Genomic DNA, 13937 nt, shown 5'->3' on the forward strand with positions numbered 1-13937 from the left:
CAGTATTAATTAAATTAAAAATCTATAGAGTGAGGCATTTGTGTTTTATACTCATAGACCTACTGAGAAAGGTGGTAAACAACTGTGTGTAAACATTAACTAACATAAAAAATCAAAGCTGACATCTTTTAACTATAATTTAATACACATTTCTGTATTTAAAGTACAAAAACATAACAATATATTTTCATTACAAAATGTACAATTTTCAAGTAGAAAAGCCATTTTTCATATCCACCCATTGATTTACATTTGTCTTCTAATTTAAATACAAAACGAAACAGCTCACGAGAATATACTTTCCAACTGAACCTTCTTGCATGCTAATCATGGTCCTCTACCTCCTCTTCTATGGTCAAAGCCAAGTTCTCCGGGATGGTATATACCATGAGCTGAGCCGAGTTGTTCCCGGCTCCAGGGTTATCAAAGACTGAAACATCCCCCTCCTTCCACTGCCAGTAGAGGATCTCCACGAGGCTACAGAAGTCCATGGTGGAGGCCACATTTTGACTCACAGACCCCGTAAACACCCCCATAACCAGGGGCATCTTAAACAGACGGGTCTGGTGTATGGCCGCACGGAGTAGCGCTTTGCCGACACCTGAAAATTAATTGTTACTCTTTGTAAAGAATACAACTAAATGATGTGGTATAGAATAATTCCCAGTATAGTTCCCTTTTTCTAAAGGTTTTGGGGTTTGATTAATAAAATATACTTTATTTTGTGAAACCTTTGTACACTCTATACAGTGTGACCGTTAAGTCTTAGGACGACTTTATAACTTTTAAACGACAAACGATATCACAACCACATTTGGTATACCGTTACTGGAAATTGTAAGCTACTTTTCTGTGTACATGGTGGTCGGATATCACCTTTGGGGGACGGCCTGTCGGGGGTCAGAAGAAATTCTTTAATGACAGCCTATGTTGAGTTGTACATCATTTTAAAGGTCTACTTCAACTGAAAACAATGCCGCAAACCGCACTTCAAAAGGTTGATCCTGCGCAAAATGGCAGATGTTCAAAGATTTTCAAAATTAGCCAATTTCTTTAAATTAAAACACTTTTTTAAATCTTTAAACAACTGTCATTTTTTAACGGAGGGGCCTTTTGAAGTACGGTTTGCGGCATTGTATTCTACTAATAAATACCTTTAATTTGATGTGCATATCAACCTATGCTTCCATTCAAGATTTACTTCCGACTCCTTGTGGGCCGACGCCCTGAAGAGTTATTTGGATCACTGAATGTGAAGTTATGGGGATCATTTTAAAGGGAATTTTAAGCAAAGAAGAATGCCGCAAACCGTACTTCAAAAAGACCATCCGTTAAAAAATGACAGTTGTTTAAAGATTTAAAAAAGTGTTTTAATTTAAAGAAATTGGCTAATTTTGAAAATCTTTGAACATCTGCCATTTTGCGCAGGATCAACCTTTTGAAGTGCGGTTTGCGGCATTGTTTTCAGTTGAAGTAGACCTTTAAAATGATGTACAACTCAACATAGGCTGTCATTAAAGATTTTCTTCTGACCCCCGACGGGCCGTCCCCCAAAGGTGATATCCGACCACCATGTACACAGAAAAGTAGCTTACAATTTCCAGTAACGGTATACCAAATGTGGTTGTGTTATCGTTTGTCGTTTAAAAGTTATAAAGTCGTCCTAAGACTTAATGGTCACTCTGTATACTTGCGTAGATTGATTCAGAGTGAAATTTAAAATGAGACTAAAAGAAGATCTTCTCTACACAAGGTTTGAAAAACTATGCCTTTGAAGTAAATCTTTGCGCATATTACGAAGACCAACCACCAAACAATTACTCTACATAGCTACATCTACCCTTCTCAGTGCTTAAGTGTTAATCTAACTATACTTGCACGGAAAGTTAATCTACCTACTTTATAGTTATTCAGTGACGCAGCCAGGGGGGGGGGTCCTGGGGGTCCGGACCCCCCCCCCCCCTTCTGGTCTTAAATATCATATTTTTTGTTAAATTAAATGTAGAATTACATAATCGTACTGTATTGACGTTGGGGTTGATTATTTTCAATGCCAAGAGAGCTAAAAAAGACCGTTTTAGGGTCTATATTTTTAAAAATTTTCCCGGACCCCCCCTTTACTCGGAATTCCTTGTCGGTCCACCCCCCCTATTTTGAAATCCTGGCTACGTTACTGAGTTATTCCAATAATCCATGCTTGAAAAACGTTGCCTTGGAGGAGACATTCGGGGTTATAAATCATAAATGTCCCAATGAGGTTTAAAAAATAAAAAAAATTAAAATAGTAGAAGAAAGAATGGAGAACTTACAATAATACTACACCATTTAAATACCCTACCATTTATAAGTGAATGTAGCCTACATCTTTTAACAGAATATAATGTTGCAATTTGTGGATTTAAAAATGATTAGGTCAAAGGTTCATTTTGTAACTGCCAGCAGATAAATGCAAGTTTCAATCAACTGAACAAGTTTCTTGCATCTGAAAGAGAAAAATGGAAGATTGTCTCTAAAAAATTTAAACACTACCTACTCTTTTGAACAAATAATTTTAAGAACTATTAAATAAATAAAAAAATACTAGAGTCATAAGATTGGAAAATTAAAACAAAATGTATTCAGCAAGAGCAGCTCTTTGAATTATTTGCTAGTTTTGAATCTTGGAATTAGATTAACAACAATGTAAATCTTTGAATTTTCATTAGTCAGTCTGTTTTCAAAATTTAAACTTTTTCAAATAAATAAAAGGTCCCCATTTAGGTAAGGTATCTATTATTCACCCTAACTCTATTTTAATTTGTGAATCTATTAAGGCAAATGATTTATACATTTTCTATTCATGGATGGACAGTACTTTTCAAAATAGGACTATATGATGAAATATATATCTACTGAGATGTAAATAAATTTGTATGGATGGAACTTTATTTTCATGGGTGAACTGTTCTACTGCCAAAAAATCTAGACTTGCTTCTTGTATATTTTTAGTACAGATTACACTGTCTATAAGATTCATAGGAATACAATTTCTGAGACTGCAATGGCGGCCCTAGAGATTGCGGGGCCCAAGGGGAAGTGCAACAGCGGGCCTCTCTTAAACCCTGAAACATGGCTGTGCGGGGCCCCTGAAAAGCATGGGGACCCCGGCACCGCCTTGTTCGCCTACATGTAGGGCCCCGCTTCTGTGAGATGGGGACCAGATAGCTGTCAAGGAACTTTAATGTGAGTGAAGGTGTGTACACAATAATTGGGTACCCTATAGTGCTTAATTTGTAAAAAAAAGAGGTGCTGGAACTGTAACCTATTTAATGTGATTTGTACCTGTTTATGCCAATATTTTTACCTTTCTGAAAGAGAGGGACCAGAACTCCATTCCACCGTGGTCCCCTGCAAATGGAGCAGTGGGTAACCCAAATTGTAAGTGTGAGATTCTTATGAAGAAAACACGGATGAGGAACATTACAAACATTACAAGGAGGAAGTTTCATCAAAGATGAAAAGTTTAACCAAATATCTTGAAAACAGTCTAGATAAAAAATTTGATCAAATATCTTAAAGCTTCAAAAATTCAACTACTAACCTCTATTCCTGTAGTCTCTTGAAACACACCAAAGATAAACTTTGAAGTAAGCTTCTGTTCTGAACTGTTCAAACAAATCGACCTGTCTGTGAATGTGAGCTTGAAACCTTTGCATCTTACCGAGTGCATCTGATTTAAAAATCTATGGAACATAATAGGATAATGAATCAGAGTGTATACCAAATAAGGACCCTATAAATAACATGCTTTTAAGCGAGGTTTATTATTAATTTGTAAATATTTTTGTACATCATGTCCGACGTTTTTTGGAATCCGCGAATCTTCAGGACGATTGAGTCTGATGTTTATGTGTTTGTGTCTTACTGAAATAGATGATTCCTTATTGCTGGATATCACCAGACAATAATAAAGGTGAGTGAAGCCCATTTATTCTCTACGGCCACCCAAAACAATCATAGGGAAATCCGCTTGCAAGTTGTACATAAAACTGCTAATGAGTGGGAAACATACAAACATGTTATCGTAGGTGATGAATCTTACTCAAGATCAGTGTTTGACGTTCAGCAGTGCCAAACTTTAATTTCTCGAGATGTCGAGTACAATGGATACGTGGAACTACAATGTATCACTAAACTATACCCTAACTATTTATTTCGAGTAAACAACACAGGGAAGTTGTTGGAGAAACTGTGACTTACGATTTAGGTACTGGCAAAGGTGTGTGTGACTTGATGTTTAGTTGCAATGTTGACTCGGGTCATTAGAGCGATATAAAACTTTCTCATTACCCCCAGCGTGTCAAAAGTACAAAAACAAAAATAAAAGTTAAAAAAAAGTGATTAACTAGGTGTAAAGAGACAACCAGAACGAAAAAAAAACAAATAAAGAACCATCAAACTAAAAAAGTAAAGAACAGTGATGGTATTAAGAGTGCTCTGATAGTCCCTACAAAAACACCGACTCTTTTGAATTGGAATCGTAAAATTGGATTTGTCACTAACTGCAAATCTATGATTTTCGAGACAGAACAGACTAACAGAGGCACAAATACATTCCCCTTATGTTGTCCCGAGGGGAAGGTAAAATTAGCTCCTTATTCACATTCTGAGTTCATGGAAAATCTTATCAACGGGGCTCCATCCAAATGTAAAAGAAACAAAAACACTTAAAAAAACTATTTAAATAATATAAGACTAGAGGACCCATGCTGCACTGCAGCGTTAAAATATAAGTATAATATCCGAGAAAAAATCAAATTTATGATTTTTTGAGCTCAAATTAAATACTATAATTTACTGATTACTTTGAATCAAAAACATATAGAAAAACATGAACAATACTGGCGCTATTTGTTTTTAATCATATAAAAACCCTATGACAAATAATTTTTATGTTGGTTGTTCACTTTGCGTTTTGCTTGACACTCGTCCGATTTAAATAACTAATAGCTTTAATGAAAGCCAGTATTTTACTGAAGGTTCTTAGACTAAAATATATAGGATTATAAAATTATAACTGCTGAAGGTACATCTTAAATTGAAATAAAAATTAGAAAATAAATTAAATCATGTGTTTTGGTCAAGTAATACAGTAGGTAAATATTTGCCAATGCTTTATGTGAAAACTTGGCGTGCATGCCTTCAATTTGAGACCTCAATCATGAAAATCGGTCGGGTAGAAGAGCCCAACGAACTTGGCAAAGAAAAACCAAATTTAATACCCATAAGAAATACATGGGGAGCAAATTTCGTTTACGTATAAGCTGAGTGGGATTATAGATAAATATATATGCCCATGCTTGATGGAAAATCTGTGCGTGCATACCTTCAATTTAAGACCTCAATTATGAAAATCGGTCGGGTAGAAGAGCCAAACAAACTCGGAAAAGAGAGACCAAATTTAACTCCCATAAGAAATACATGGGGAGCAAATTTCGTTTACGTATAAGCTGAGTGGGATTATAGATAAATATATATGCCCATGCTTGATGGCAAATCTGTGCGTGCATACCTTCAATTTAAGACCTCAATTATGAAAATCGGTCGGGTAGAAGAGCCAAACGAATTCGGAAAAGAAAAACAAAATTTGTTTAATATATAAGATTACAGCTTTGCATTTAAAATGGTGAGTTCAGAGTCTCACTTAAATGAATCAAAATCTATATAATTTTAAGATCCATGACTCCTTTTACCATCGGATTGGACCGTTAATACCCTCTAACATTGTCTTTTATTGCTGACATTATTCCCGTGGCGTACAATGAGCAAGATTTGGGCGGTTAACTAGTGCATATAAATATTAGAATAGGTACTAAAGCCTTCAAAACTTAAACATGTAACATCATGTAATAGTCTTGAAGGCGTAAAGAAATTTTTTATATATAAAATATATTTTTCCATTCTTAAGCTGAGTATAGCCTGAATGGTTATAGTGTTCCCCCTTATTGAAGGTCGCTGGTTCCTTATTAAATGTCTGTAGCTTTTGGGTGGTTTGAAACTGGAACCAGCTGTTCATTTATCATTGGGCTGAATGGTCTAGATAAGCAAACAACTGCTAGTCTTAATCAGCAGCAAAGCAAAAAGCAACACAAGACATAACTGCATTAACACTCACCCTGAATTAATATATCCAGCTTTTAAAATACCTAAAGAGTTCTATTGAATCAAAAGTGACACTATATAAGCAACAGACTGATTCTATAAAACCATGTTCAAGTGTATATTTCAGGATCTACTATAAAGTTAAAAATCTTGCTCACTGTTTAAAATTCTAAATATTGAATAAAAAATTGTTATAGTTTCTCCTTTACCCTCATCCGACTCATAGTTTTGGTATGGCTCCAACAATCATTTGCTCTTCCTACCAACAATCCAACAGCTTCCCCTGTCTCATCTTCAACTGCCAGGATAGACTGTGTATCTTGTATCCAAAGCTGGATCAAGTCCAGGAACTCCTGGACAGAGTCTTCTTCCTCATTCAACTTACATCCCACACACATAGGATCATCCTCAATGAAGAAGTCCTGCAATAGGATTTTTTTTAAATCATAAATAATGGATAATACTGTACCGGTACTTAATAATAAATCTTGTAACTTTTCCATTCTTGGCTGCTACTCCCCACAATATCTGGTACAATATCATTGACTCTTATCTTAAATAAAATGGCTGAGAGTTGCTTAAATATTTAGTGATGAATTGAGGATTAAACCTATGGTTTACAGTCTCTGCTGTATGTAAATAGGTCAAGATTTTTAGGCCCAATGGAATTCCAAATCAATTAGATAATAAAATGGTTTGAGTCATTGAGTGGTGATAGTAATAAGACAGGGGTGAATTATACAATAGCAATATTCAATAATGTTAATAATGGCAGACAGGATCAATGTTACAATGCCGGTATTAAAATCTGAATCAACAGAACATGTTAGTGCAATAAACCCTCCAAATTATGATTGAGGGAGGAAATACCCTTGAAAAGCAAGTGGGTTTCCAAGAGTGTCAACTTGCTTTAGCAATCTGCAAAGCCTCTTCGTATTTGTCCTCTTGAAGGTCCTGTATCCGTACACCACATTTCAGTCTTTCCCAAACCATTGGAAATTTTATACGCTCAAGCACTGGTAAATTTTCATCATAGATTGTCTCCATTAGTACTGTACTTAAAATATCGACTTTCTTCGTTGATAGTACAATTAATTAAATCTGGAAAATAATGTTTGTAAACAAATGTGAACTGATGTAGGCCTACAGGTGAGATTGGAGTCATAGATCAGCTGATTTAAGCATGTTTTGTTTCTAAGTAATTTCAATGAATTTCTAAGTAAATCTCAATGTATATAACTGTGCAGATACATTACAAGATTATTTATTAATTAAATTCTGTAAATAGGCCTAGTTGATTGCTGAGATAACACAAAATCTCTCATCATTTGAGAATAATAGATAAGTACATAAAAACTGATTGGCATGAATAATATGTTTCCTTAGTCAATAAGGAACATGACTCTGCTAGAATTACCATAGTTTAGTGGTTAAAGTTAGGGATTTTACATAGTACTATATTTTTGTCTGTTGCTGTTCCTTTAGCTGGTGGTCTGTCTGTAGTGGACAGACGATTGTGTTTCTTCTTCTTGGATTGGGGAATGTGGAATAGTGAAATTGAATCGTAGTAGTTTACTAATCAAAACAAAACAAACTAAACTTCATCACAATTAGTCACTTCGGTAGTGCATTTCCTATTTTAAATGACGTGTTAATAAATTAATTTTTTACGTGTAAATAGTAAAATATAGTGTGTACCTTTGCCAGTGTTTTAGGTAAGTGCCTGAATTCATTTATCTTTTACTTTAAGTAGTAATTATGATAAAAGTAGGCTAATATTGGCTATAGAGTCAGAGTGTTGATAGCAAGTTTAACCTTTCTTATGAAAATAGGTTTTACAATTAGTGAAATGTTAATAGGGAACCCTTGATCAAACGTCTATAACCTTGACACGACCTTGCATAAAAAAAAAATTGGGTACATTCTTAACAGGGCTACGCTAATATCGATTGAAACTATCGATTCGTAAACCTTCATTTGATTTTTTGATCATCAGCAAGTTTGGTGAGTTAGGTGAGGTTATGACAGTTTCATTTTACAATTGAAAAAGGGCTGCACTTTACTTGACGTCCTACACTCATTCGAATGAAAATATCGATCGATATATCGAATAATCGATTGCTTCATTCGATATATCGTTTGGTTAGTTAGGTAAGGTTAACCTAACCTAACTAACCAAACGATATATCGAATGAAACAATCGAATGAAAATATCGAATCGAAAAAAAACAATCGAATGAGTGTAGGACGTCAAGTAAAGTGCAGCCGTAGGTTTTCCCAGAATTTCTATTTCATCTTGGCTCTAGCCCAAATATTCAAGAAGAAATAAATCACCAATTGCAAGCCTACCCTACTGAAACTCCTTCAAAAGTTCCATCACTTAGGCTCGTTTCACATCTACCCGGCATGCCATTAACCCAACTTCTAACCGGCACTGGCAAGGGTGCACTGTTCACATTACGCCGACACCAGCACTCCGGCAGTTGTACTCCAGCTTGTGAGACTTGTGTGTCGTAGGGATGAAAATGAAGCGTATTAGAGCAATTTCAATGTTACTTAGAAATTACTTTTATTTGTACTTTCAGTTTTATTGCCCTTAAAATTACGTAGACTGATAACAGCCAGGCTTACGCACAGGCACCTGCCCATGTGGGCCGATCCCATAAGTATGGCAGATTCATCTCACAATAGTTGTACTAGTTAATCTTGCTTTCTGTTTTATTATCTTTCTGTAATAATATTGGGATAAATTTTTCATTTCATTTCAAATTTCATTTAATTTCATTTCATGTTAAAGGGAACATTCATTATTATTGATGATTTCTTTTCGATATATCGGTTTTAAGGAATTAAAACATAGGCCTATCAGCTGACAACTACGATAAATAAATATTAGTTAGTATCAACAAACCATAAAAAATATTAAAGACCTAGATTGAAATGAAACTGTTCCAAATGATCCTAACTGATCAAACTTGCTGTAACATTTCAAAACTCCGTTTAATATTCCCCACATGCCTTTTCTGTTATCAAATGGAATTTTGAAATATTCATGGAACGGAAAGTTTGGTTAGTATGTTAGGTTAGTTTAGAACAGTTTCTTTTCCATTATTTTTGCCAAAACAAGATTAGTTCTTTCTCAATTTGTAATTTAAATAGGCCTATGTTTGAAGATAAAACAGAAGTAAGGCCTAATATGGATCATAAAGGTAAACAAAAATATTGATAGCCTATATCGAAAAAAAAAATCATCGATAATAATGAATGTTCTCTCTAACAGGAAAGTACTCTTCTTTTTTTATTAAAACTGTAGCCTCCCTACCAAGGCCTATAGGTATTTATATTTGGAAGTATTTTATTTTTATTTTATTCAATTTGCATTTGAGTAAAATTCAATTCCATATTATGTAAGCCTGATAAAATAAAAGAATAAAATAAAAATTAAATAAGTAAAAATTTAATTTATTTCAATTTTGCTCTGAAACTAAATTAATTATTAGTTCAAGGTCTATTTCCGACAAGACCAAAACTTTGGCAAAAAATAACCAAAAGTAATACACAAATAACTACAAACACTGAACTAAAAGTACCTACACTTGGTGCACCCGACAGACGGCAGATGCCGGTTGTATGTGAACTGTCACATTGGGCCGTTACACCCACTACTCTAGCCGGCTTCTTTACCTGACACGGGCAGCTGGCCTTTGCCGAGGGGGCACCCAGCATCTCTCGACTAGTAGGCCCTACACAGCAGCCGGGCAAGTGATTAACCAACCACGACACATGCCGTGCATATATAAACTGTCCCATATAGGTACTTCTTCCCCCCATTGCCGGTTAAACTACACCCGGCACCCGACAGCTGGGTAGATGTGAAACAGGCCTAAGTTTAATAGGGATGAGCATCGATAGGCCAACTATCGATGTTCACCACACATTCGATGGTAACATTGGTTTTAACCATCAATGGTATGAAATGGTATCATTGGTGTTAAGTAAAGTTAAACCATCAATGTACTTACTGATAAATTATCGCGAAAATATTTACCAAGCAAGTTAGCATTAAGCTACCAATGTTTTTCTTATTCAGTTTTTCATCTGCTTTCCACCTCAGATAATAAACCTAGCTTCTACCATGTAATAAGCATGTACTCCCTCGTTAGTAGATTTGTCATCCTTATGGATCAGCTGCAGAGGCGGCGTTAGGGTACATATAGGCGAACAAGGTGGTGCCTGGGGCCCCACACATTACAGGGGCCCTGCACAGTCGTATTTCAGGTATTAAGAGAGGCCCCTATTGAACTTCGCCTTGGGCCCCGCAATCTCTAGGTCCGCCACTGATCAGCTGAAGACAGTTCCGTTCTGTGCCGCTAGGGTCGTGTTTTTGTCTAAAATTTTGTTTCTTGTCATTTCAGTCAAGTTATTCAAAACCTCGTTTAACCAAATTTAACGATATAAGCCTAGATAATTACTAACAAAACTAGTCCCCTTAAACTTAGCTAGTTATAAGTTATAACCAAAGATAAAAAGCAAAAATGAAACTAGGCCTAACCCTAAAATAGTATAAACAAAATTTTGTCAATGCATCCAGTTTCAATATGAACTCTAGACACGAAAATCGAGCTTTAAATTTGTTAAATTATTGGGATGAGAAGTGTTAATGTATTTGATAATCTATGGTAAGTCACTTGAACAAGCCAAATGGTGTCTGTGGAGATAGAATAGAGCAGATGGTATTGAACCATCAATGTCTGGCTAGTCAGCTACAAATAGTAGGCCTTCTTGACATTGGACTGTGTTACCTAACTGAACTATCGCGTTTGGTAAGATTCAAGTAATTTAAGTAGGGCCTAAACATGTATTATTCACTTGTACAGGGTTTAATTTCTTCCAATACCATTTAAATCAACTTACGGTACTTTCCTGTTAAAGGGAACATTTATTAAATATCGATTAACAAATTACAACATATCAGCTGACAACTACTATAAATGAATACCTTACTTTTGTATTGGATTGTTTGAAACTGATGACAGATCAATGGTCAAGCAATTTATGGCGTTACCTTACCAGAGCCAGGAGACAACATCCTAGATTAAGGAATTGAATTCCATTTTAATTGCAGATTCTAGTTAGTCAAACTCATGAGGTTTCGTCTGTCTAATGGTCACCAAAGTCCCAACTTCTTATAAAATAAACCTTTGGGGGATGATTTCCTAGTAAGGGAGGATAAAGAGCAGAAAACTAAGTAAGCAAGGAAAGTAGCATCATGTCAACAACATCCAACAGGCTACAAACTTGTAACCAAGAAACTTGGCAACTGCTCTCCACCCTCCGTCTCGGATGGGGGATAGTAAAGTCCCTTTTCTCGGCTCACACACTGCGCCCATTGCAGGACATCGGAAGGGTGGACGACATTCCGCTGTTCAGGCTTGAGGAGTTAGAGGCGGCTGTTTTACCCACGAAGAACAACAAGGCTCCTGGACCAGATGGGGTACCCGATTGTGCTTGCCTTGGAGTCATTGTTACAGCAAGCTTAGCTGCCGGGACCAGATATTCCGTATGAGGGACAAGGCCGCTAAGTTGGTTTCTTCCCTTAGCCGGTTAATGGCCAATGTCAGAGGTCCGCAGTCCAATCTCAGAAGGCTGTTAATATCTGCGGTCCAGTCCATACTCCTTTAAGGTATAGAAGTGTGGGCAGACGCACTCAATAAGGATGTATACAGGATGCGGCTCGCCCGAGTGTAGTGTCAGGCAGCACTCAGGGTAGCATCCGCCTACCGAACAGTGTCCAAACCCGCCATCCTGTTGGTTGCTGGAGTCATCCCCATCAAACTTTTGGAGGCAATATATCAGCGGCGTAGAGAGGACCAGGCAAGAAGCGAGAAGCCCATCCGTGCATCTACTGGCTCTGGCAGGAGAGCTGGGAACAGGAGACACGGGAACACTGGACCAGGTGACTGATTCAGCAAGTCCAACCTTGGGTTAATCGGCAACACAGCGAGGTAGTTTACCTCACCCAATTTCTGATAGGCCACAGATTTTTTCGGTCATACCTGTTCATTATGACCTAAGTAGATACCCGATTGTATCTACTGCCCAGGTACTCGCGACGATGCAGAACACACTTTTTCCCGTTGCCCATGTTGGGAAAGGCCCTGTCTGGGCTAATTCCAACGTAGCATTGCTGTTGGTGGACACGGTCACGGTCATCCCAATGGTGACTGTGGGTGAGAACAGTTGTACCTGTGTCTCATATTTCGTCCAGGGTATTCTCTGCGCCAAGAAGCTCAACCTTGATCGAGATGTGGTCTATATAATAAAATAACAGATTGCCAGAAACAGTGGGAGCCCCTAGGGCTTAGGTGACAAACAATCCCAGGCCTGTGTCCAACGGAGTAGAGGGGGGTTTTAGTAAGTCATCTGATCCTTCCTATCTCACACTACAGGCTGGTCACCTGTGTGCGTAAAAGCAATTTCCCTCCTCTCACCCTAGAAAAAAGCCTGGGATGTTCTTAATTTGATTTGTGGACCTTTAATTGTTCACCAGCTCTGCCTAAAAAGTTAAAATTAAAATTTGTAAAAGTATAATCAGGGTTGAACAATCAGAGGGATACATGAGTTATAAGGAAGTTGAAGAGTAGGTTTGGTAATACATCTTCAAGGAATCTGTTTTACTTGGTCGGTGAGTCATAGAGTCTTAAAGATTGACTTGGTCTTTTGTAAATTATTACTTCAAATTTTTTCCTAAGTGGTGTATACAAAAAATTGTCAAACAGAAACCTTTTTGGTATTTGGTGTCGAGTCCACTTTATCATTTTAACGTCCTTTTTTGGTTAATTTTGTAACCAGCAAGTCTTTCTACTGAAGACTTTTTAATGTCTACATTTATAGATTTCGTCATGTAATGGGTACCGGTATTGAATTCTTACTACATCCCCTGTGTTTGACATTGTTATCTATCTCTTTTGCCAATAATTTTGATCTGTCCCTCATATTAGGGATTATTAACAGACAGTACTGGTAGGTTACTTTTTTGCTATTCCCGTTTTAGTAGGTTCCAGCTTTGACTATTAAGTTCTAGCTTCTAGTCATAGTTGCCGTTGTCGTTGCTATGCTAACCACAATCCTTGACCAGAGATTTAACCAACGATGTAAAGGCTGTTGTTCAAAATTGAGTTGTATATCGTTGAAATCGGCCGACTAAACGTATTCTCCTGGTGTAGTGTTGAATGTGTGAGACGTGCCATAGTAACAGTAGTAGGTAGTAGGACGTGGTTGTGGTTGCCGGAGCGCAGCGACGGGATAGCTGATGTGATGAGATGAAGGATGAAGTGCCAAACACGTGGTTCTATCCCAGACGAGAGACAATAGATCCAATAAAGTAGTGGGAATTGAGACGCGTCGCTTCTGTTGACTTATTTATCGTCAAGGCTGTGACTGGGCGTCGTCGACGCGGTCTTGGACAAAGTTGAGGAGTGAAGAATCTGTCATTGTCATTCTACAGGGTTTTACGTAGGCTGTCGTGCAATATACTGAGGATTGTAATTAAAAGGAGTATCGAGTATCTTACAATGAATTGGTCTCTGAGATAGCCCTTCAATTTTTGCAAGATTTGTCGATAAGAACTCGACTCGTCGCATTTCATTTGGCCATCTTCCTTGTAGGTGTGGAGATACTGTAATAATAGATAAACTGGGGTTCTTCAAATAAATAATTGTATCTTTATTATCTCGGTTTCTTTCTTATTCTTTGAACGTACGTCAAAAACGTCATTGGACAATAGTTAAACTCAT

At 37.0% G+C, this 13937-nt stretch overlaps 2 protein-coding genes across 2 annotated transcripts in view; one reads left to right on the plus strand and one right to left on the minus strand.

Annotated features, from left to right (window-relative positions):
• Positions 1-134: 134 nt before the first annotated feature.
• Positions 135-7227, minus strand: LOC128993546 (uncharacterized). The gene is made up of 4 exons (XM_054417517.1): positions 7051-7227; positions 6351-6563; positions 3581-3722; positions 135-601 (listed from the first exon to the last, which is right to left on the minus strand). The coding sequence occupies exons 1-4, from the start codon at positions 7186-7188 to the stop codon at positions 324-326; spliced, it is 771 nt and encodes a 256-aa protein (XP_054273492.1). The 5' UTR covers positions 7189-7227; the 3' UTR covers positions 135-323.
• A 514-nt stretch (positions 7228-7741) lies between these two features.
• The window catches only part of LOC128991887 (amyloid beta A4 precursor protein-binding family B member 1-interacting protein-like), an 82540-nt gene continuing 76344 nt past the window's right edge, over positions 7742-13937 (plus strand). Inside the window, exon 1 of the mRNA XM_054415148.1 lies at positions 7742-7856. The gene's annotated coding sequence lies outside the window, so the exon portion shown is untranslated. The remainder of the gene's footprint in view (positions 7857-13937) is intronic.

The sequence above is a fragment of the Macrosteles quadrilineatus genome, unplaced genomic scaffold (genome assembly GCF_028750875.1).
Source record: "Macrosteles quadrilineatus isolate MER2022 unplaced genomic scaffold, UCM_ALF_1.0 Scaffold_4__1_contigs__length_99947679, whole genome shotgun sequence".
Taxonomy (NCBI): domain Eukaryota; kingdom Metazoa; phylum Arthropoda; class Insecta; order Hemiptera; family Cicadellidae; genus Macrosteles; species Macrosteles quadrilineatus.

Coding starts and splice junctions, on each gene's coding strand:
- LOC128993546 (XM_054417517.1), bottom strand. CDS start 7,188: ATGGAGACAATCTATGATGAAAATTTACCAGTGCTTGAGCGTATAAAA. Junction 3,723..6,350: donor AAACTATGAGTCGGATGAGG/GTAAAGGAGAAA, acceptor TATGTTCCATAG/ATTTTTAAATCAGATGCACT. Junction 602..3,580: donor AAGAGACTACAGGAATAGAG/GTTAGTAGTTGA, acceptor ATTAATTTTCAG/GTGTCGGCAAAGCGCTACTC.